At 38.6% G+C, this 24734-nt stretch overlaps 1 protein-coding gene across 2 annotated transcripts in view; it reads left to right on the top strand.

The window, feature by feature from the left end:
• ATP6AP1 (ATPase H+ transporting accessory protein 1) overlaps positions 1-24734 on the top strand; it is a 53788-nt gene that overhangs the window by 20636 nt on the left and 8418 nt on the right. For both annotated transcript variants that reach the window (NM_001252611.2, XM_040701279.2), the window contains exons 6-8: positions 833-918; positions 21850-22091; positions 22668-22721. In NM_001252611.2, the coding sequence (NP_001239540.2) occupies positions 833-918; positions 21850-22091; positions 22668-22721 (382 nt within the window). The remainder of the gene's footprint in view (positions 1-832; positions 919-21849; positions 22092-22667; positions 22722-24734) is intronic.

Raw genomic sequence — 24734 nt, forward strand, 5'->3', positions numbered from 1 at the left:
TATTATGTTCCTCATCATAAATAGATGTTAGTGTTTCTGCATACGTGTTGAAAACATTTACTAATTCTTAGTATTTGTCACAACTACCTGTCATTTCAGAGCTAAAAGTGAATCTTCTGCACAGAGTTCCTTGGACCACACTTAAAGGTCCTCTCTTCCTTGTTTGATTTTCCTTCCTTTTTCATAAATATGTCAGCGTATTTCTACCTTGCTATCCACTGTAGTCAACAGCAAATTTTTCCATTCTGTACTCTGTCAAGAGTACAGAATCAGGCTTTAAATCCACTGAAGCAAAAAGGAATGTCACTGCCAATACTATACGTATCATGCCCTGGACTAAGTATTGCTGCTATTTTGAGTATTGCTTCTCAGTGATCTGTTGTTCTGTGTGATTTGTAATTCACAGACTGGTACTAGTTCAGCTTTATTACTTATTTATTTCTTAACTGGTCACTTGACTGACAGGATATGCATCCTGCTCTCATCTCTTGAAGGATTTATTCTTCTCTTGCACTGAATTTCTCAAACTTCTATGTTTTGGGTATTATTTTCCTTGTATTCACTTGTCAGCTGCAAAACTACCTATTTTTTCTTTCTGAACAGCTTTAATGCATCTGTTTTTGTATTGTCTCACTGAATTGTTCATTTTTCAGGACACTGAACATGTCTTATCCCATTTGTACCTATTGACATATGAATGGTACCAGCAACTAAATTGCATAAACAAACTAAATAAGCTTAAACATCTAGCTCATTACTTTGCCTACTACTGTAAGATTATAGCTTCCTCAGCATACAGCATTTGTTAAATTATACATGTTTCTATTTATAGACAAAATAATTGGAAGACTGATCAGGGATCTGCAGGAGCGAGGGATTCATTTTTCAGTAATTTATACTGCAGTGAGACCTTCAAGGGTGAGTAATCTTCAGTGCCTAGGACTGTCAAATGGTTGTCATCTAACAACTTAATGATTACAGAAGAGTGCTGTAGCTGATTTCCAAGATTACACATGCAAGCAATCTGTATTATATGAGGTGTTGACCAGAAATGACTGCATGAGTTTTCATATGCAATAGCTGTATCATAAAACTACTAAAATCTAGGAGACTCTACGTTTGCTATGTCTTTGGTTTTCCTTAGAACTTATTTCTAATGACTATAATGTTTAACAGTTTTTAATAGTTTTATAGTAAGTTTTATGTGGAGCATTATTACACTTTTTCAGGTCAGTAAAGATGGAATGTATTTAATTAACTGAAGGCTGCTAATTTAGTTATTTTTAAAGTAACTGGTTTAATTCCCCTTAGTCAATATTTAGTGTTTACAACTGGAACACAAAGTTTCCACCACCATTGCTGATAGTCAGAACGTCATGTACAAATCATTATATCATGTTAGAAACAAGTAGCAGTGCAGAATATGTAATCATGTTATCTGTTTTGTATGACATACAGGTTGTTGTGAAGCAGTATCTACATTTTAATGTAATTAAATGACTTGAGGAAAACAGAATGCAGTTCCCTGTCAAGAGAGGCATAGGAGGGATATGCTGTATCCTGTAAAGTAGCCACTTTGAATGAAAATTATCTGATCCAGTGGATAATACAACCAAGCTGCTGATACAATGCTTAGTTTAGTTTTTTAATTCAAGCTCAGGATAGTGCTAGTTGAAAATACAGAAGTTATAATTTTCTCAAGTTTGGGAACAGAGAAGTAATTACTGAGATTGTGTAGGTCTCCAGTGAGCCCTACAGGCGGGATCTTGAGAAGCTGGAGGGTTTTCAGGAGGAAACACTATGAACACTGTGAATTGTTTGTAGCCCAAGAATACCTAGAAAACCTGCTTTAAATGGGACTGAAGTCTGCTTAGCTCACCCAAAAGAGGAGTAAGAGGGAACTTGACAGCACTTCATAAATGCTCTTTTTTTTTTAAAGCCAAAATTGGATGGGTTTCTCAAAGGTGTCCTGGGTTTGATCAGAAATAACCTGTGTTTTTGCAGGGAAGTAGCATATTGGACCTCTAGGTAGATAGTCAGAATAGTTCCTTCAGAGTGCAGGCAGCAGGCTAATGCTACTGAAGAAAAACAGAACTTTCTTCAATCATCCATTCTGTAAACTTCGGTTCCAGAGACTTAGTTTTCAAGACCAGGGTTAGAACACACGAACATCAGAGCAGCATGTGGAAGCTCACGCTCATGCCCTTGTGATGTGCATTTCTTGTGGACATGAGAGGGTAGGAGTGCAGGACTTCTAGTCTCCTTTTTCTTTTTTTTTTCCCCAAATACTGCATTTTTTTTCTTTTAATGAAGATAGAACAAAAATTCAGTTATTATGTCTCTTTACTCTTGAAATCAAAGGGGCATGGGCAATGGGCATTCTTAGCTGAAAACTGCATTTAGAACAATTAGAATGAAAAATATTTTTAATTAATGAAAGAATTGGTATCAAGAGAAGGAATTTTTATAGTAATTTTAAAAGTTTGTTGAATTTTAAAACTATGCAGATTTCAGAAGACTTTCTAAATTAAAGTGACTTAGTTTGAGCAACTGAAGCACTTTTAAATAATTAAAGCAATGTATTTTAGATGTTCTGCATTTTAAAAAGTGAGCAATTTAAACTTTTCTTAATTCTTTGAATTTAATACCACATAAAACTATTGAAAGCATTTTTTACACAATTACTTGAAGTTATTGCAGTACATTCAGGGTTATCAACTTCTGTACAGGGCTAGGAGAGTCAAAATGGAGCGTGCCTTTGAGGGATCATCTGTCTGCATTTGCATGTAACCTCTTCTTAGTATGTATTACATATCTTTGGTGTGCTTGAACTTTGGAAGATGTGAACTGTTCTGCAGCCATAACTTAGAAGACTGATTCCCTCCGCTTAAACTGTAGGCACCATATTCAATGATCTAGGAGTTACAGGGTCACTCCCAAGTGATAACCTAAAACTCAATATGAGAAGTAAAAGGCTTTCATTGTGTGGGAAAAGATTTCACATTACTCAGTACATTTGAAAATCAATACCAATCATTTCCTATGAAAGATTTGCATTTGCTAAGTGGGCTTTTTTTTCCTGCTGATGAGGAAAATGAGCTTTAAACATGCCATTCTCAAGAATGAAGGGAAAAAAAAGATCTCATTCTGATGGGTTACATTAGTTTTATGCAGTGAAGCTTCCAAGCTCTGGGGTTGTGAGATATTTCTGTCTTGACAGCTATACCTCTGTTTCTGGACAGTTACTGGCTTCATAGCATCTTCTTGTTTCATTCATTCATTCTTCCATTGCCTCAAGCAAAGAAAAATAAATGTGAAAAATGCATATATTGGAAAAGATTCCAGACTGGTACTGGCTTTGCAGAAAGTGAATTAATGAGACAGGAAGCAAAACTCTCCTATGACTAAGTCCCTATTCTGATTTGATGAGGAGGATCTGTTCAGTTTAGTCAATGTAGCCACAGATCCCTTTGGGCTATCATAGTTATCAGTTAATAACCACAGTGCATGAAGGGGATTTATTCCACCTGGTTCCTGTTCTGTTCCAGTTTCAGAACGTGAAGCTGAGAGACGGAATTAAGACCTTGAAACAGAGTCTGTTTGAAACATGGAATGGTTTCACTATTCAGTTGCTGTGGTATAACTGAGCTGCCTTCCTCCAACAAGGCAAGGTGCCACGTCTTGTGATGCTTCTCAGATGCTTTGCCCTTGAGGTCTGGCTGAGTTGGGCTGGCACTGAGAGACCAGTTTGTGTCATCTAATTCTGGGCAAATGAAATGTAAATGTCATCAGCCAAGGCTCTCTTTACAGTCAAAGGACTGACTGAATTGGTCTTTTTAGGGTGTATTTCTTTTGCCTCTTATAGATGATTGCTGTAGGATGAGAGGAAATGCACCCTTTGTCTCTGACAAGCATAATGACAATCTACATGCTTAGGTCAAATTTCAGCATAGTTGTTTAGTCAGGCAGCACTTGTTGAGCAATAGCTGTAATCTTGTTTTCCATCAAAAAACAGAAGCTTGTCTCAGGACTTGAGGGGTATCTTCCCAAGACCTTTCTTCTCCTTAAAACTCATTTGGTAGCTTAGATTCTTTGGGAGAATCATCCCCCTCCACAGTCCCTGTTCCACCCTTGTATCAGGAAGTCATCTTCCCTCCAGAGGGAGCATTTCCTTTCTTCCTCAGTTCCTGTGAAGACTGAGATGCTGGAGATGGTGGAGTGCTCTCATCTGGAGAATCAGAACAAGGAGATGTGCTGGCCTGAACTGCCATGCACTGCTGTCTCCTGTTGGAGCAGGGTGTCCTTTCTTGTTTCTGAACTCCCATAGAATTGTAGTGGAGGACGGGATTTGGTCTATTTATTGATAGTCTGTGCTGCCTATCTCTGCTGGTTTGTCACCCCCATATCTTGCTCACCAAGGAAATTACTTCCGTGTTCTCTGGTGAAAGCTTACAGAATCCTCATGCCATAAAGGGGCTACGATCAGGTTTGGTTACGTTGAATCTTCTTGGATGTATGAATTTTAGTGGTTTTGAGAGCTGTGGTCAAAGTCACCTTTCTTACTTGTGCTCACTGCTGGCTAGATTTTTTGGCTTGTTTGTAAACATGACATTGCTTGTTCTGTTCTTACTGGAATGGTAAGAAGACTGGTGACTGAAAGATAGGTATGCCTCAAATTGTGAATCTCATGATGTTTCCCATCCTTCAGGTCTTTTTGCTGTCCATGCCAGTTTTTTACAAGTTTGCTTCTGAAACTTCTGCAAGACAGTTTTATAGTTTCCTAGTTGGATTGAATTCTGAAGAGATGCATATTGCCAAAAGGAGGTTTATGGCTACTTCCCAGCTGATGCTCATTTTGTTGACACCACTTTTCAAAGATGCATCATGAAGTGCTGTTCAAACCTCCTCTACTGCCTCCACATTTTCAGAGAGCTTCATCTACTGTGGGCTTTTGACTGCTTCACTATACAAGCTGTCAGCTCTAGGTAGCATTTAAGTTTCTTGAGTCTTTCGTCCCGGGAAGAGACAAGCAGTCTGAACTACAAGATCAGCCATAAGAGACATGGGCAGCACAAGTGGTTGACTCTTCAGAAAGTCTCTTGAAGGTGTAGATCCTCAGGTGATACAGAAATGAGCCTCAGTTTAAAAAGAATTGGAAAAGGTTTTATCTTCTTTGGCAAGAATCTGTGGTTGTATTTTCTTTGTCTCTGCCTTTTACCTACTGCATTTTTTTCAAGTGCATTTTGCAGTGCTGCAACTTCTGCTGGCATGCAGCTCCTCTCTTTTGTTCACCACTCTGTGGAGACTAAACACTGCCACAACTAACCCATGGAATTCACAGCTTCTGATTAATGAAATGCTTTAAATTGTTAAATATAATGAAATGTTATAATGGGAACTTTTCTGTGAACCAATGTTAGAAAAGTGCTTATAATTCCACTTGCTGAAGTTGGGGTTGTAGGGTAGATGCCCTCATGCATCATTAAATAGGGGAAGACCCTTAATCATTTACTTTTTTATTTTTCACATTTGAAAGAGCAATTATAGATTGACATAGTATAATAAACCATCAGGGCTTCCAACATAAGAAACACATGAATTCTTCATCCTTAAGTCTTCTCCCTCTCTTTATAATTCCTTTATAATAAAAAATAAACTTTAACTTGTAGATGAAGAATATGCACTTAATTATTTCCCAGCTAACTCAGTTTTTTTCAACTTAGATGAGGTAGAGTCTTTTTAAATAATTACAGAAGAACTGCTTAAGGCTGGTTGAAGCCAGTTATGTGTTGCTCTAGAGCAAAAAAAAAAAAAAAAAAGAGAGAGAATGAAACATTTAGCCAAATTAGTGTAGAAATTCAGTGCTAGGGATGTGAGAAATGCTAGCCAGCAATTCTGTATAATTCATTGCATTTGTTAGTGGGGAACTGCAACGTAGTGTTTTACCTTTAACCCTTTACCTTTGTGCTACTGTTTTGTAGACATTGGCATTAAGAATCACTTAATTTAAACATATTTTGAAAGCTTTGCTTCCGTTTTATTCTTATGTTTATATATATATATATGTACATTGATTCCCCTGGGAAATGAAAGGCAGCACAGCACTAAACTATTACTCTTATCTGATGACAACAGTCTTTTTTCTTTTCAGTTTCTAACTTCTAGGATATAGGCAGATTCCATGGAAACAATATTAGAAATCTTTTGGGCATTTGAAATTAAGGACCAAGAAAATTGGGATGTCTGAAAAGGAAAAGCCAGAAATTGGTAAAATGTAGATATAAGGTCTGCCAAGAAAACTCCTAAAAAATATTAATCTACAGCTAGAGGTCATCAAAATGATTATTCAGATAAAAATTAAGTCTAAGACTAAAATAAAATAGCATAAATTGAATACATAATAGCAAGCAAGCATATTGATATGGCATTTTGGCAGCATGTTAAAAACATTGTGGAAGGAAAATACCAAGATAGAGATGCTTTTGGAATGACAGATTGGCAAAGGACTGCTTTTTAAAGTTTGAATTTAAGGAGAGAAAGATAAGTATTCTAGGATTTCCCGTAATGTGTTAGAAGACAGGTTGTACATAGCATCCAGTTGATTTCATTTCAGTGTAAAAAAGTTTTAACCCTAAAACTGAAACAGTTCGTGTATCTGTGATACAGTCGGTTGTCCAGTTATCCTCTAATTAATTAATTAATTGATTCTTAGTTAGAATGCAAACTGTTTAAAGATAGCATATTAAACATTCAAACAATGTATAAAATTGTTTTTGAAAGATCACCTCCTTCCACTTGCCCTCCTCCCCAAGTAAAAATGTCCCAAACTTGGTCGTGTTTAACCACAGAGTGAAGGAGATAAGATTGTTGAAAGTAATGAAACTGTGCTTCAAAAAGTGAACATTTTGCATGCGTACAGAAAATAGGAATATGAATTGTTGCATGCAACGTGTGAAATCATAAGGCAGACGTTCTTAGAAATAATGTACAAAAGACATAAAAATACAGAAGTACTGTGGACAGGAATGCTTTCAGAGAGCATTGGTTCTAATCAGAATGAGGAAATCTGAAAAGTAAGTGACAGTGCAAAGCCAAATGAATCTCTGTGTTGATAATCTCTGTGGTGGAAGTTCTCACTTCAAAGACTTTTCCAATAATCATCTAGCCTCTCCTGTAGTTACTGAACTGGTAGAATAGATTTCAGAATAAATCAATAAAATAGTTTTGTATCACCAAGGTAAGGTAATTTTCACCTAAGTTCTAAGTAAAATGAAATAAGAGACTGCCAAACTATGATTTCTAATGACTAAATTATGCATTATAATTTATATAGCACATATATGTACTTCCATGCTACAGGAGCTGCCAGGTATGACATGGTTTTTCAAAAGAGGTTCCATATTTCTGGAGAATACAACCAGGAAACCTATCTCCTGTAATGGTCAAGCTGGCTGAAAATAAAGTAGTAATTATGTGGCTACAAGAGGAAAATATAGTATGGATTCAGTATTCTTTGAGAGGCATAATATACATAGGAGAAGTGATCCTGGTGCTGAAGTAAAAAATGGGGTTACTTGAGAACAGAAATAAACAGAAAATAATTGAAGGTAGGAATCATGGATAAAAATAAAGGATCAGTGTTTACAATGGAGAGTAATTATCAGTAGAATTACATAGAGATGCACTGTTCCACAGAGACACTTTCAGTATGGAAGGGGGGCCAGAATCTGAAGGCACTGCAGTTTGTCAATGTAGTGACGAGTCAGGGAAACAACTCACAGCACTGTTACTGGGTGATAAAATGACAGATGAAATCCAGTGTACTGGAAAGTAACACACATGAGGAAAACCTTAAATATGCATATTGCACTGTGGTGAGAGGCTGCTATTACTCAGAAGAGAGATTATGGTGTGACTGTGGACACATCTATTGGAACATCACAGTGCTTAGCAATGAGAAGAATAGCAAGCAAAAAGTTAGGAATTATTTGGAAAGGAAGAGAGTAAAGCAGCAAGCATCATTTATTTCACTGTGTGAGTCCTTGGTGAGTGCAAGTCTGTGAGTGACATAACGTGAGCAATTCTGGCTACCCCATCTCCAAAGGGATACGTTAGAAATCAGCACAAGACATAAGTGTTTCATCTAGAAAGAGCAGCAAGCAGCTCAATGGGAAATAATAAATGAAAACACCAGTAACATGGAGAAGCTAAACAGGAAATAATTATTAACTATCTCTGGCCACTATTGATGATGATCAGAACTTGCAGACTGCAATCAGGAACTCAGGAGCATCAAATTCCTTAAAAGAAACAAAATAAACTGATTTTCACATTACGTATCTTTGGATGACAAAAGTATGTAGGTCACTCTGAAAGTAATGCCTCCTATTTATTTCCATGGAAACTACAACAGATAAAAAGAGCGCAATAGCCCAATAACAAATTTTGAGCAAGTAAATTCTCAGCTACAAAGTGCTATTTTTTGCCAGCGATGAACAAGAGCCTGCATTCTGTGCTTGTAAGAATCTTCACCAGTGGAGGTGGTCAGTCACTGTCACTGCTGCTGAAACACACCATCCACTGCCTCACTGTGCTCGCATCCACTGTACGGTCAAAACAATTCAGCAAGCATCGATTAACATCAGTGGGTGCAATGACACACCTTTGCTGCATCGGCACTTCCATGTCAGACATCATTTGTCAGACTGCCCCTCTGCTGCCATCTGTCACACAACGTGTAATGGAGTATTGGCAGAAAGGTTCAGCCTCTACCTTTCCAAGTACCAAGTACCACCAAGTTCCACATCTGACTTTGTTGACCAACATAATAAAATAGGAGGCATTTCTTTCAAAGCAGCACTTGAACATTGATTTCTCTGACTTGGTAAACTAACCTAAGAAAGTCAGGAAGGAAGGAAGGGTGGAAGGAAGAGTCCATGTTCATTTGAAATGGAGCCTCCAACTCTGAAAGTCTCTATTCCAAGATGTCAGGAATCAACGAGGGTGTCCTGGGACAATTGTTTTTATGTACCCTTTTCTTATTCTTCAGCGTTCAATTATGATCAGTAGCACTGGAAGGGAGGTTGGTGGACCTTTGATCTCACAGACTGTGGCTGGTCTTGTGTCTTTACCTGGTGATGGCAGGTTGGGATATTGACATAGCATTTCTCTGTAACAGGAATGTAAAAGGTAATATGTAACATATTTAACTAGCCAGAAGAGGCAGCCAACAGACTAAAAAAAGCTCTGCAAAAGGAAGTTTGCGGACTTTCCTCCTCATGCTTGCCTGTGGGGCTGGTTTAGAATTGCCACATCAAAACATGGCAGCTGCATATAAATCATTGTTCTGTTGGCAATTGGAAAGTCTATAATAAGAAACAATTGTGTCAGCTGGAAATCAGGTAGGTTTCACCATGAACTCTGTGCAGCTTTCTCTACTTCACCGTAGTGGAACAGGTTGGATTTTCAAGATTCTACCCCTGTGTTAAAAAGGTAAAGATAAAGGTAAAGATCTGTAAGTTGCTTCTGGAGCTCTGGAATCTCATCGCTATTCGTTGCTACTACTGATCAAAGGGAAGTTTGTATTCTGATAAAAAAGAAATTTATATTCCCACTTTCTCCAGACATTGAGATTCACAGATCTTACGATCTTCAGAGGTAAACATGCATTCCCATTTAGAGGAAGTGAGAGATTAGAAATGGGAAACCAATCGCATCCACCCAGAGAACCGCAGTGTTGATGTCTCCTCCAGTATATTCCTGGGTCTGAAGAGCAAGGAGTTCTGTGCTGTGGGACAAGAATGCTCATGCGTGTGGTTGAAACACCAATCTGCAGCACTTCCTGTGTTCCTTTCCTCTGTAGACAGTTAAAGCAAAAGCTTTTGTATCCTGCTTCATTTGATTTCTAGTGTGGCCTCTTTAGTCTGTGCTAAAGAGAGCTGTTAGAAGGACAAAGACACCCTTTACCAGCACATGACAAAAACTTGCCAACAATCAGTAAAATGCATATATCCCTGATATCCCTGGGAAGTGTTTGTGATCTAATGGTTAGAGGCAGTTTAACAGATCCCTAACTTTTAGTGCATCCAATCTGTAACACAATTATAACTAATCAGAAGAAATTTGAATTGTTTCATTTTCATTTCATCTGGCATATTGTATTTCAGATAAGAAAGAAGATTTTAGAAGATAATTTATTCACTTTATGTAGTGCAACAGAATATTACAATTTTAAAAATTCAGTGTTTTTTGGTAGGGAGACATTTTGTGGAGCAGTTCTAGATCTGCCATATTTGTGCATGTACGAGTTGTGTTTTCTCTCTTACCCTGTCTGAGATCCACTGAATTATTAGATTTGATCCAAAGCCATCAGCTAATGACTTTGTGCCATTAGAAGCAGGCAGAAAGAGAGGCCATCATTACTCAAGCATAACCATTGTACTTATGCAGCCATTACTTCTTAAGTTCAGCATGCACACCTCTAAAACTAGCGTAGGAGATGATAATTAATAATGAAGAGTTTTTATGACTTTAGCAGAGAAATATGTCCTTACTTTTGATGGATAGCTCTACTGAAATGCTCTCTCTAAAAGTTACTTTTATTAAACACTACAGGCTTTTCCATAAAAATCTATTAACCTGGAATTGCATGCAAGCCTTTATTCACAAAGATGGCACATTAGAGCTTTAGCAGACAAAGCTAAGAATTAGACTAGGTCAGTAATAAAATACTGCCTGTTACAGAAATGCTTGTGTAGTAGAAGTTTTTCCTTTCTGAGGACCATACTACCTGTGCCTTGTAGCTGACTGCTTTGGATTCAGTAGAATTTCAGTCAGATAATAAACGGTATCTTTCTTGCTACCATTTTGGCTTAGAAAGTTGTCAGACTTGGAAAACAAACAAACAAAAAAAAAAAAAGACAAGGAACCCATACTTTTCCTGCCAAAATGCCATAGGCATCTTGTTTAATCTGTTAATGGAAGCATTATTGTAAAGTGGTACCTGACATCAGATTTAATATTACATGGCATGTTTTGTTCTGTCCTTGTCATTTTTCTAAAACCTCAATGTTTACAGTTTTAGCCACATTGCAGCTGTTCTTCTCTGATGAGATTTCTGTTTTAACTCAAATGATTGAGTCATTTCACAGATAGATATTTAATGATTCATAAGCAGCAGCATCCTATGTTTTAGTGTGGTACAGCATGTAAGTTAAACCCCTGGTATTCTAACAGCAAGATAGCTCTGCCTCTGGGGCTTTCAGATGAAACACTGACAAAATCCTGGAAGAGAAGAAGGAGGATTTCTTGCCTTATGTTGAGCAGAAGTATTGCAAGGTGAATATTAGATCCTACTTTGCCTCTTCACCGTTGAAAACTCTTTCCTTCTTCTCAGTATATGCTTTCTTTATGAACCTAATTATCTTCCTTTTGACTGCTCCACAGTTCTTCTCAGGGTGTGAACTGAAATCAGGAGCAATTGGTGATTGAACCAAATCTCCAGACAGGCTTGGAATTGCCTGGCTATGGGGTAAGAACAGCACTAGGCGTGGAGTCACAAAGCAACCCCTCTAGTGCTGGAAGAGCGTTGGTCTTTCGTTTTCTGATACACCTCACCTTGCAAAGTTCAGTTTTTCAGAGTTTATCAAGGTATGGCAAGGGTCAGTAACTAACAGCCCCAGAGGTGGCAGCTACAACCAACTGCTGGCGGTGCAGTTGAGTGGCAGGAGATGAAGGAAATTATGAAGGTGAGACTGGTAATGCAGGCTTAGTTGTGTTAACTGGGTGAATTAACTAAGCTTTGGTGGAAATACAGCTATTTTGAGGCAAACCTGTAATGTTTCATTTAAGTTTATCAAGAAAAAAAGGTGTGCTAATCTTCCAACATGCATGGTTGTTAGTTCTCAAGCTTTTTCTAGACTTTCTGATGTGGTTTTCATTTATATATATACCTTCCAGCTACATGCAACTGTCAGAAAAATTAAGTGGATTACTGAGTGTAAGAGAACAGAGTAGAAAGTAAGCACTTTTTTATTGATTTTCTGTAAAAAAATTAAAAAAAAAATGCTTGTTTCAACTTCCATGTTAAAAAAAAAATGCACTTTGCTTGAATTATTGGCCTTTGCCTTTTGATTCATCAAAACTAGACAGACAGTGCCAGACTCCCCTCACAAGTTCCGTCAGTGCAAGTTTTGACTTTCTCCGAAAGAGTTGTGACAAACAGATGGAGATGCTGGAAGCAAAGAATGTCATTGTCACATCGAACACAGTATTTTTATAGGGACCATCTGAAAAACATACCAGTATTTGGGCTTTCGTTCATTATAGGCAAATGCAAGGAGTAGTAAGAGCAATACGTAAATTTTAAAGCAAAAAAAAAAAAAAGATTTCATTGAAGTTTCAGTAAAAATGTAAGTGTAGCGTATAATACTGTCGTACTGTCCACATCTCTTTCTTCAGTCAGGATGATAGGCTTCCCTGTTTTGCAGATTAGTCATGTGAAGTGCTATGTGATCAAAATTTTGACTGGAGGAAGAGAAGTACTTATGGATGTTCATGTTTCTAATTCTTCTGTGACTACTCTACACTGGGGAAAAAAAACAGCGTTGGCAACTCTCCCATGGATTTTACCCTGTCTGCATTTTTCAGTGATGTAGCCCACCAGACCCCTGTCTAATCTCAGTCCAACCTTCATTACATATCTCTTTCTTTTTCCTGCAGCAGAGACTCCTCATCCTTTTTCACATCTCCCATGGCAACTTGGATTCTATATACAGATATAAGAAAGCGGGGAAAACAGTTAGATGGAGTGGGTATTCCCCTTAGTAGTCTAAGACTGATGTAAAATCTGTAGCTTCTTTTATCTTTATGGCAGAATTGCCTGAAATCAGGCCCAACATCTAATGTTAAAGCCGGGGATATTGGCATCAGAATATTGCTTGAATAACAAATCTGGTAGATTCTTTGCAGGATTGAATCTATATTGCATAGAAGTTCTCTGTACTTTTTCCCCCTATTTTGTATTCTGGATTAAAAAATTTGGTTGGCTAAAAGGATTCAGATGAGTTTTAACTATTTGGTAGATGACCAGGACATTGTTTTCATTGGAATAACCGTATTTGGGGTAGTTGTCATAAGTGAAATATAAGTGGTGAATTTAAGTGTGACTGCTCTTTCCAGTGCTACATACTCTGTTTTGCACATATTTTGTTGTACTGTTTTATACATGCTGTGTCTTACTTTATAAAATCAAGAGGTTTTTTTATAGACGAATTCCTGTTCTTCCACAAGTTAACTGAAGAAGTGTAGTATAAAAATCAATTAAAAGTTGGAGCAATAAAATAACAGGAAATACTGCAGTTTCCTTCAGAGAAATTGAGACTACTCTGGCATTTGTGGATATGCTTGTTAGCCTGTACACACAATACGTTTTGTGCCTCATTTTAAGGCCCTTTAAGTGGAATGATAATCTCAAATGCTGCATCTCAGCACATTTCCCTGCTCTGGGCTCTGGTAAGTGCATGGTTGGCCAGAACCACGGCTGACTAGTCTGGTGGACTAGCTCATTCACCCCTGCACCATATTTAATTGCACAGGCTAGCCATGCACTTGGTAAACATAAGTCAAGAGATCTTGTACAGCCCAGTGCTGCAAAAGCACAGACCTGCGAAGAAACACATCTAGCCATAAACATATGGAATACCACTGCAGATTATGTTTACACAGGCCACTGAGCTCAGCAGTTATATTGCAGCTCTATTGTCCCTTCTAACTGGAGATCTCAAAATGTCATAACGATGCAATCAATTATAGAAGAGAGCCTTATCTCTTAGAGTCAGGCTTATATTTTCACTTTTGTGAAGAATTCTGGGAGATGAGATTCAGAATGGCAGGTCACAGTCCCTGAGCTGTTTGGATTGCTGACAGAAGCATTTGTGGCTGGGGAAGGAGGCATCAGGTGATAATGTGAACCAGTAAGCTTGGTCATATATCCTGCAAGGCGCTAAAGTGTTAGTAATCATTGCTAATAAATGATTGTCATTGACATAATAACCTCATTTCTATGCATTCTTCTTTTTCTCCCTGCTCTGTGAGAATATTAATAAAAATGTGAAAAAGAAGCTAAGAACTCCACTGAGCAAAAGGACATGCTACTCAGTTTTATTCAAATGTCTTGATTAGGCTTACAGCTGCTTTACAAAGGTGCGAAATGGCATGCAGTTCACTTCAGTGTGGTAGCATTAGTGGTCTAATGAATTCTTACCAAGTGCTGTACTGGAAATGGGAAGGGGAAAGTATAATCTAAGAAGCAGGCTGTTTTCTAGAAGTTTCATTTCCCTCTTTTTTGGTGAGGAGCCCTTTCCATTTTCAACAGTGCTAATTAAACTTACTTTGGAAACATGATTCCTGCTGTGCATTGTTAAGTATGACCACCTTAAGCTCCTTTTGGTCCTCCGGCAAACGCCACTAGATCTACAGCTTTGTGTTCTACATCTAGGTCCAATTGAAGATCTGTGCAGTCAGCTGGGATAAGAATGAGATTTCTGAGTAAGGATTGTCTGCTTCAAAGTATATTTTTAATGTGCTGAATCCTGTTCCTCCATGAGCCAGCCTGCATGATGCACTTGGATCTTAGTACTTTATGTGACCCTTTCTGCATGCATACATATGTGAACACTACAGGCAATGAAGTCCATACTTACTCCACGTATTGTCATGGTTCAATCATGCATAGATTTTGAATTAGATGATACCTCTTAAAGTATGTTTCTCTTGTTGCTTGTTACTTAGAACAACTTTCCTATGTTGTAAGAGAAGCATGTTACCTGCCTTCTAGCTTGTTCTGTGTGCTCTGGTGATTCTGGTCAGTTTGATGCTTCTATTTAGGAAAAAACACTGCTGACAGGAAGTGTGTCTGAGTAAAAAAATGTAAGGACTCTCTCAATCCGAAGTGCTTACTCTGGCTTAGATATGTATGTATGGAAATGGATTTTTCTAAACCAAGTTTCTAAATTTTCCCAAATCTGTGCAGTGCACATTTTTTCCTGTTTTGTTCTGTTGAAAACTCTTTTTTAGCTTTACCTTATGCTGTTGGCATTGAAGAGATGTAATGTGGAAGTAAAGAACAATTTGGAAATTTAGTTTTGTTTCTGATAACACCAACATGTGCAATTACTTGGGATTTGTGCAGTTTTAAGATATGTAAGTTTTACTGTATTAATATGCAAGTTGTAAGGTATCAGGTGATTTAAGTATGAATAGAAACTTCAAATTTGAAAAACCACCTTGAAGTTGTGATAGCCTACTGCTTTCAAAGGAGATAGTTAAAGGAGCAAGAAAGGTTCATTCAAATGAGCTTCTGGTAATTCCTGATAAGGTAGGCATCTCTACTGGAAATGTTCAGAAGATTCTGAATACAGACATGTCACCCTACAAACATTCCTGGTGGAAAATGCAATTTAAACATCCTCTGGGTTCAGTTACAGCAGCACAGAAATGTTATCTCTGTCAGTTTTAGTAATAAGGAGTGAATGTCAAAATTAGTTGCAGGTAGGTGAGATAATTTGCAACTGAGTATGAAAAACTGTAGTTACTCCATCGAAGTTCACATTTGAATTTTAACTTACTCAAAATTTTTTGCTGCTCTGAACCAGGTTCTTTTTTTGTTTAGTACTATTTCTGATATAATGTCTGTGTAGATGAGGGACAGACATGGATCTTAGGGTTCACACGTTGTATTGGTAAATTAATTCACACAGAATCACAGAATTTCAGGGGTTGGAAGGGATGTCTAGAGATGAGTGAGTCGTGCCTCCCTACTAAAGCAGGTTCCCTGCAATAGGTTGCACAGGAAAGTGTCCAGAATATCTCCATAAATGGAGACTCCACGACCTCTCTGGACAGCCTGTTACAGTGCTCTGTCACCCTCATTGTGAGGAAGTTCTTCCATGTGATTGTTGGGAACTTTGTATGTTCCAGTTTTTGGCCATTGCTCCTTGTTCTGGCCTCATCGAATTGCCTCTCACACTTTAGATATTTGTAAGCATTTATCACATCCACTCTCAGTATTCCTTTCTCCAGGCTGAACAGCCCCAGGTCTCTCATCCTCTCCTCATACAGGTGATGCTTCAAATGCTTTATCATCTTTGTTGGCCTCTGCTAGGCTCTCTCTAGCATTTCCCTGTCTGTCTTGAACCGAGGAGCCCAGAACTGGATGCAGTACTCCACATGTGGCCTCACCAAGACAGAGTAGAGGGGGAGGATCACCTCCCTTGACCTGCTGGCAGCACTCCTTTTTAATGCACCCCAAGATACCATTGGCCTTCTTGGCCAGTTCAAACAGTAGGAATAGGAAAAAGCAGTAGAAAAAATGTGCAGTTTGTTTAGTAGGTAGGAAATTACATCTTAACAATATGGGGCTTCTGTCTTTTGAAGTACAGGAACCCAGGCTTTGAACATCACTGTGATGAAAGCCTTCCTCATCATGTCTACATCTTTAGATGATTTAGGACAGAATCACACAGAACCACAGAATGGTTGTGGCTGGTAGGGACCTCTGGGTCCATCTGCTCCAACCACTGCTCCATTGTGGACACACAGAACAGATTGTCCAGGTGTCTTCTGAAAATCTCCAACTGGGAGACCGCACAGCCTTTGGGCAACCTGTGTCAGTGCTCCATCACCCACATGGTACAGAAATGCAGTTAGAGCCTCCAGTGTTTGTTTGTGCCCATTGCTTCTTGTCCTGGCACTGCAGACCAGAGAAAGGAGAATGTCCTCTTTGCATGTCCCCATCAGGTATGTATACACATTGATGAGATCACCACAAGACTTCTCTAGACTGAACAGACCGAGTGCTCTCAGTCTTTCTTCACAGGATAGTTGTTCCAGTCCCTTCAGCATCTCTTTCCAGTAACTCCATGTCTCACTTCTACTGGGGAGGGGGCAGAACTGGACACAGCACTCCACGTGTGGTCTTAGCAGTGCTGAGCAAAAGGGAAAGATCCCCTCTCTTGACCTTCTGGGGATACTTTGCCTAATGCAGCCCAGGATACCATCGGCCTTCTTTGTGGCGAAGTCCATTGCTGGCACATGTTCAGCTTGGTGTCCACCTTGACCCACAGCTTCTTTTCTGCCTTCCAGCTGGGCAGCTCGCAGTGTGACCTGGTGCCTGGGGTTGTTCTTTGTCTGGTGCAGAATTTGTACTTCACTGTGATGAACTTGCTGAGGTTTTAGTCAGACTATTTCTCCAGCCTATCAAATTTCCTCTGGATGGCAGCACAACACACTGGTGTATCAGAGAATGAATCCAAGGTACATCCAGACCGCCCAGGAAAAAAAAGAGAGACAGCTTGAGATTTAAATGGAACACAAAGTTAGACAAATGCAACACCAAAAGCGAGATGATATTTTAATATAGTCCAGAGGGGGGGCAAAAGCAACAACAACAACAAAATGGAAATCATAAAAACCTTGAAAAGTTCAAACTCAGAACCAGAGATAACTGGTAACTGCTTGACATTCTACTTTTTTACAGGTCAAAGTACTGTTAGGCTATAGGTCTGTGCCAGTGGATCAGTAAAATAGGTTTGAGCAACATTCCTTCTGCTGGTATGTGATTTTTATAAACCTGACTCTGGAAATAACATATTTGTGGTGATCTTGAATTCCAAGACTTACCATTACCATGAGTCCACAGCTCAGATTTTTGATGCGGTATCTTGTAGCCAAACTGATGTATTGGCAGAGCTGGGGCTGAACTAGTGGTGAAGTTGCTGTCTGTGTTGAGGCTGTGATGTTACATCAATTTAAAAAAAAAAAAAAGCATAGGAAACTGACCTTTTTCACATGAACAAAAGAAAAAATGGCAATTTCAGAAAAAGGAATGGAAATGTGCTTATTCTTGGCTGAGACATGAATACTGAGTGACCTCTGATATGCTACAACAAAACCCCAGCAAGCAGCATTATCTGCTGTTGTCCTGGGACCAGCACCACAGCACTCAGCATATAGCAGCATTCTAGCATCATTTGTAAAAAGATGCCTTTTGAGAAAACATTGTAATGGTCCCTCATATTAAAAAATTGCAATTATGCATTCAGCTTGGGGTCTTGTCAAGAGCTCTGCTGATGGTACATTAAATGTAGACGCAGTTCACGCTGTTGAGGCAAATTCTACTCCAGATACCGAGTATTTGTCTTTGGAGCGCTCTGATCACACGGTTGCAGTGCCTTCCCCTCCTCTGTTGTTACACTGAGCTCATGATTCAGGCTTACATTTGTAAGTGACCCATAAGGATTTTTTTATGTCCCCTCTCACAATGCATTTTGAGTTTTCGTCTTTGAATTATAGCCCCTAAATATTTTCCAGGTCCTTTGTTTATCAGAATAACCTGATAATACATTAGTATCTGGTTCTTATACTGCATTCTGTATTTTATTTTGTTGTGCTTTTAATGGAAGTTGAGATTTTATGTAGTTTTGTGATTCCAACAACTGTTTTACAGCAACACTGAGAAAAATGATCATTGCCATCTAAGCATGAAACATACAGAGAACACATCACAGATCACAGTACCAATATGGGGGCAAGGACTGGGATACAACCCAAAAAGTGAAAGGAAGCGTAACCTTCTTTCTCATTCCCTCCCTTCCCTGAAACTACAGAACGACCTTTTGTTTCCTGTAGCTGTTACAAGAGCAACAACTCCACAGAGATGTGGTTACAGACCTATAATGTTAGAGATGAAAAGGAGCAATGGACACCGCCAGGACACTCTTTGTGTTCTTACTGATGTTCTCACTTAAACATAGCCATTAACAAGGCAAGAAGTACAAGACTGAAAAAAAAAAGACATAACCATCTGTTGAACTGTTACCCAAAAAATGTTGCTTTCAAGCTAGTGCAAAATGTAGCCTGTTTTCTATGGTTCATTACCATTCATAATTTCAGCCAATTAAATTTTATTTCCCAGTATTTTATGTTGGGTTTTTTTTTTTTTCACATGTATTTGCAAGCATTCAATTTCTATATGTTTATATTTTCAGACATATAAAATGGCCCCAAATCTTTTTTCTTGTCCCTAGACATTCTATTTTGGAACAGAAAACAATAAGCCAGCAATGACAACAAAATGAATGAATAATTTTGGATCTTTTTGCTTTGAAAAGAGATCAGCATGTTTGTGCATCAAAATGTAGCCAGATCGGCTAGCGTTCTCCTTATCAAGAGAGGTGATTGCAAACCAGATCAAAGGGAAGAATCTTGTCCAAGCTTCTACTGCGGGTTCAGTTAGGAACCACAGTGTTCAATTGAGATCTAAGACAATGTCAGCTGCACCCTTTCTTTCCCCTGTATCTTGTTTGATCTTATCTTATGATTGTTCACTGCAAATCTGAGGTCAGAAATGCCATTGATAAATCCAGACAAACAAGACAGTGACTTGCAGTACGTACAGTTCAGATGAGGTAAAGCTGAAGGGGGCACCAAACAAAATACAGTGTAATGGCTGAGAACGCTGCTGCTGTGGATTGTTTCTAAAAAAATCTGATTGATTTACAAAAAAATTAGTGTAAATATAATCAAAGTCTCAAGGAAGTATCTGGTCATTTATAGCTCAGCACGGAATATATGTTCTGGGGAGAAGTTTTAATTCAGTAATTTCCTGTTTGTGCAGTCACAAAAGAAAGCTTATTCTGAAACGGGGATAAGGGGACATTTGGGGAGAGCTGCTCCAAGCTGCAGGATGCTGCAAGGAGACATTGCTGTCCTCAGCCTTCCAGCAGCTCCTGGACTGCATATCTCAGACCCTCTCCTTCCAGCCTCAGGACTGAGCTTTTCTTGAACTGCTACTTTCTGATTTTGAACGTGCTAAATTACCTCAGCCACAGGTACCTTATACACCTGCAGGCTGACGGGATGAATATACTTGGAGGACATTCCTCCAGAGAGGTGATACTTTCAGGCTCCCGTTTGGTGGTGGTGTGCTACCTACCAATAGCAGTGCACATAAGGACTCGCTGGCCTGCTCAATCCAAAACTTGCTCTATTTTCAGTCACAAATATGACTGAAACAAAGCCCGCTTTTAGAAATGCGCCTGGCAAGCTGTGTTCCCTCCCTTCTTCAGCATGGGTAAATTGGTTAAAACAGGTGTAGTCGGGGAAAACAAATGGATTTCTTAGTCCCTGACACCCCTACTCTACAGGTAAATGCTCTACTGGTTTATATGGTTTTTTGAGACCAAAGGGAATCTTTATGTGAAAGCTTCATGACAAAGTACTGGCAGCAGAGCGATAGAAATAAAGCTGCAGTCTCATGATGATATCCTAATGGCTTTCTTTTTATTTTAAGATACTTTAAACTAATCCCCAAACTCAGCCCAATCACAGTCTCCAATGCAGCATTGTTTTCAGCTATTAGCAGGTGGTTTTTAAAGCCCTCTTTAGATGATATGCGGGGCCCACATAGTGAAGTCAATTGTTAGACAGGATATAATTTAGACTTCAGCTCTTCCTCTCAGTTTGAAATAAAATGATTACATTTCAGGAGAGCCTAAGGGAAGATTAAAAGTTTTATATCAAAAGTTGAATATTTTCTTTTGTTGTGCACTCTTCTTTTAAAGGAAATGGTATTCATTTAAAATAATGCATGTTCTGATGTATTTGAAAAGGCACTACTCTGCATTGAAAAGAAATTCATAAAGTATGCATGTATGGGAGAGGAAGATTGCAATCTTCATTTGAGTGTTTAGTTAAAGGTTTTTTACTCAACCCATTCTGCTTTGTTCCTAGAATGAGATAGCTATCTGCAAAGACACATTGTAAATAACAGATGTCCCACGGTGTTTAGAGGGCAGCAGTTGATGTGACAAAATCCTTTGGGGGCTCCTCTCCACAATCAGGTTATAAAGTCATATTATAGCTTCTCTTCCAGACTGGAAAAAAAATGTCCTTACCTATCTTTAAACTTGTTAGATACGGCTCCAGGCAGTAGATCAACGTAATTACACTTCTGGTAACTCCTGTGACACTTCTCATTTCTTACATTCTAAAGTTATCCAAGGGCAGAGGCCATTTGTAGGATATCAAGTTGTAAAGCTGATGCACGTGTTCAAAATAAATGGCATAGTACAGGTATGAGTAAGAAGTGAAGACAAGAACAAAAAGCTTTATCCAATACAACCATATAGCTTTTACTATTGATATCAGTGCGGCTATTTTTAGCAAAGATGCCCTGGGCACATTTGCAAGAAGGCACCAATTAAAGGAATTCCTGGGAGCTCCCTTAAAGCAAATGTGTCTGCAGTGAAGACTCTTATAAAAATTCGCCTTCTCATCCAACTGAGCATAGATCTTCCAGAAACCATCAGAAGAACCTAAATACAGAACTGCAGTAGTTTAGTAGCCTTCTTTCCTGCTTATTAGAATGAAGACTGTGAAAACTGTTACTGTTATCAAGGAGCATGGTCACTGAACTGTTAAGTTGAAATTTTCTTGTGATATTATCAGAGAAGAGATGAAATTATTTCACTATATTGTTCTGTAATCTAGCTATATGCATATATATTTATATGTTAACAGAAATGGATGCTACCATCTTAAGGCAGCACTAGCGTAGTTTTATATTCATTTGTCTCATATAAGGGGTACTCATCTTACCTGACATGGGAACCAAAGTTAATATGACCCAGTTAGCTGCCATGCTGCTCATTACAAATGCAGACAATTATAAATATTAATACATATGCAGATTTAAGAAGGATAGAGGTTCATGGGACAGAACGGTAAAGATCTGTGTTCAGTTGACATCTCTCTCAAAGGTCATGAAGTGTTAATGTGCTGTTATTCCAGATATCTAGAAAAACTGATGTGACGTGGAAATTAAGACGACAGTTAATGGCTACTGAGGAAGAAGACAGTTTATCATATCCACCTCTGAATGTGACCACTGGAAATGATACGTGCATCCTTTTCTATGCCAGTAATTTCAGCCTCGTTGCCAATGGTTCAGTTTTAATAGAATTGACAGATGCGACATTTGTTAACCGCAGTGTGGATGTTTCTTCCTCTGTGTGCTCAGACACCAACACAACGTGAGTAGAACAAGAAGTTTTGAATTTCACATACATATTGCTCTGGAAGCTAACAAATAAAGCAATGGAAAGAATAAAAGCTTAATTTTCTTCTACTAAAGCGTACAAAATATGACCACAATTTTTCAGATGCCGCCTCTATATTTACCGTTTTTTCCTTCTGCGTTATTTAGTTGCCTGCTTGTTTATGTTTGGTCCAAATGGGTTTCTCTGTGCCTGATCTTGCCATCACAGAGATCTCCACTAGCATTAATGAGATGTTTGTTTCATTGTAAAATTCCCTTGAATTGTATTGCCAGTATTGCCGTTTGGTAGGTGGTACTTCAGTTGGAAATACATTAATGAAACATGATCTCTGCTTTCATTTGTTTTGAAGCACCTGCTCTTGGTTGAAAAAAAAAAAGGCTATAGAAATATTTTGTCATATTTTTTCTGTGTGCTTTTTGTACTGTGAACCTTTTCTACATGACTTTTGTAATTGCCTATTGATTTAGAATATTCCTTCTGATTGAAATGTCACAGTGATTTAATTAAAGCTGACTACTCTAACATTAAAAATCTTTTTCTTACTCTTAGACTGTCATTAAAATACACAAAGCCAGTGAATGGAATCAACAGCCTAGAGATAAGGTAACTTATGATTTATTCTTAAATAACTCTTTGTGATGTACAAATCCCATTTGTAAATTAAGACAAAGAAAAAAAAAGTGGTGAAAAGGTTATTAAAATCACGGTTTTGTTTTTTATTGCTGAGGAGTTACCCTGTAGAAAAGAATATTTAAGCGTGCTCAGGTACAGTTCTGAAAAACTGTGTAAACAAACAGCCATTCTGTAAGACAGTGGCCCATGAAACATCTTATTTTGCTGGTAGGATCAAAACAGGATTTCCCAAACTTTAATTTGGAAATAATTCTAGGAGCTGAAGTCTGCTTGCCTTGCCAGGCTTTTGTTTCATCCTGATACAGATTACCAATGTACTCTGTTGGAGTTAGCCTGTGGCTAATGAGGGCTGCAAAAACTGATAATTTTTCTGCTCGGTAGATGATTGCAAGAGCAAGCTTCTATTCTACCATAAGAATAGGGAAGAGAAAATAAGGAAACATGAAGACTTGGGATGAAAACTTGAAGGGAAAATGTGCTATGTTTGCTGTCGCTGGTGGACTCCAGGATAGCATCTGTACCGCTGTGAGGATTGCCATACAGCTACTGGTCCGCAAACCTCAGTTCTTTCCTCAGCAGCAGGAACAGCAGCTGAATGTTTTCCATAATCCCTGTCAAAGACAATGTGGCCTGGTCTTTTCATTACAGTTTATCTCCTGCTTAAAGAGACAGTCATGCCATTTTAGGCCTCTACTAGCTCCCATAATACAATATTGCATGGCATATAATATGTACTTAACAGAACCAGAACAGTCCATTGATCTTTTCATGATTCAGGAAGAATTTATTTACTTTGCTCATCCCAGCATGTCTGTTCTCCAGAACTAAAACCCACAGAGATACATTATAACTTCTGTTTTCCTCTTCTTGTTCATTTCAATTACATTTGTTGTTGAGGATGATGTCTTAGTAAGATTACATTCTGGTTCAGTAGACAGGACATGAGCAGGGCAAAGAGGTGAGAAGGAATAGAAGACACAGCCATAACTGCATTATTTTTTCTCTGTAAAGGTCATTTAATAAAATAAAATAAAATGACACCATTATTGACCATGATCTCTGCTTTCATTTGTTTTGAAGCACCTGCTCTTGGTTGGAAAAAAAAAAAAAAAAAGGCCATGGTCAAATAGCTCAATTTGTTTCTCACTAAGCTCAATAAACTCTAACCTCAGCAGCATAAACTCAATCGAGAGCTCATCCTTACCATCCTTACCACCCCGAGCCACTTTACGCTGAGCAGCGGTCAGCCTCCTGCACTTGCCGTAGAAGGGTCAGCTGTTGAGGTTTTATGGCTGTGCTACTTTGAGAAAAGTGAAGTAATGCTTCACCAGGAGTAGGAGCAGTGGGCAGTAGATTTTGCTGGAAGAAGCACCTCAGCTTTGTCAGCAGCTGATGGCATCCAGCTGTTCATGCATCTGTTATCTTCTCTGGAGAAAGGTATCAAATTGGACAGAAGTGCAGAGCATTAGCTGGATGGAGCTTCATTTCTCTTTTCCCTAGTTAAATTTCTAAGAATGTGAATGTTCTTGTACAGCATGTATTAAATGGAATTGCTCCAAGAACTGTGGTGTAAAGTCTGGTACATATCAGTTGTGCTTCTCTTAAAATCTTTGGAACAATGGTAATTCCAGATAACTTCCTCTTCAGAAACATTTCTCCTTGCAGTGAATAGCCACGTGAGGTGGTGATCAGTAACAAGTAGTGACAGTTAGAGTTCACAGGGTTATCCGCCACAAAGGGAGTCTAGCATGCAGCCAAGAACTATTTGTGCCACAATACTTAAAGATTATAATGGTTTTGTGAAAGTTTGCTTCCTGCACGGGCTGCAATGTTCAGTGTGAGCACAGCATTTCCTGTAAAAGGCAAGATACATAGCCTTGTAAAACTTGTTTGTTCATACAGTTTGCTTCCAAAGAACTTCCTTATTTTTGCTTCCTTGCCTTCTTAGCAAAGGTACAGAGCACACTCAGCATTTGTGGCTGG

Source organism: Gallus gallus, chromosome 1, assembly GCF_016699485.2.
Source record: "Gallus gallus isolate bGalGal1 chromosome 1, bGalGal1.mat.broiler.GRCg7b, whole genome shotgun sequence".
Classification (NCBI taxonomy): domain Eukaryota; kingdom Metazoa; phylum Chordata; class Aves; order Galliformes; family Phasianidae; genus Gallus; species Gallus gallus.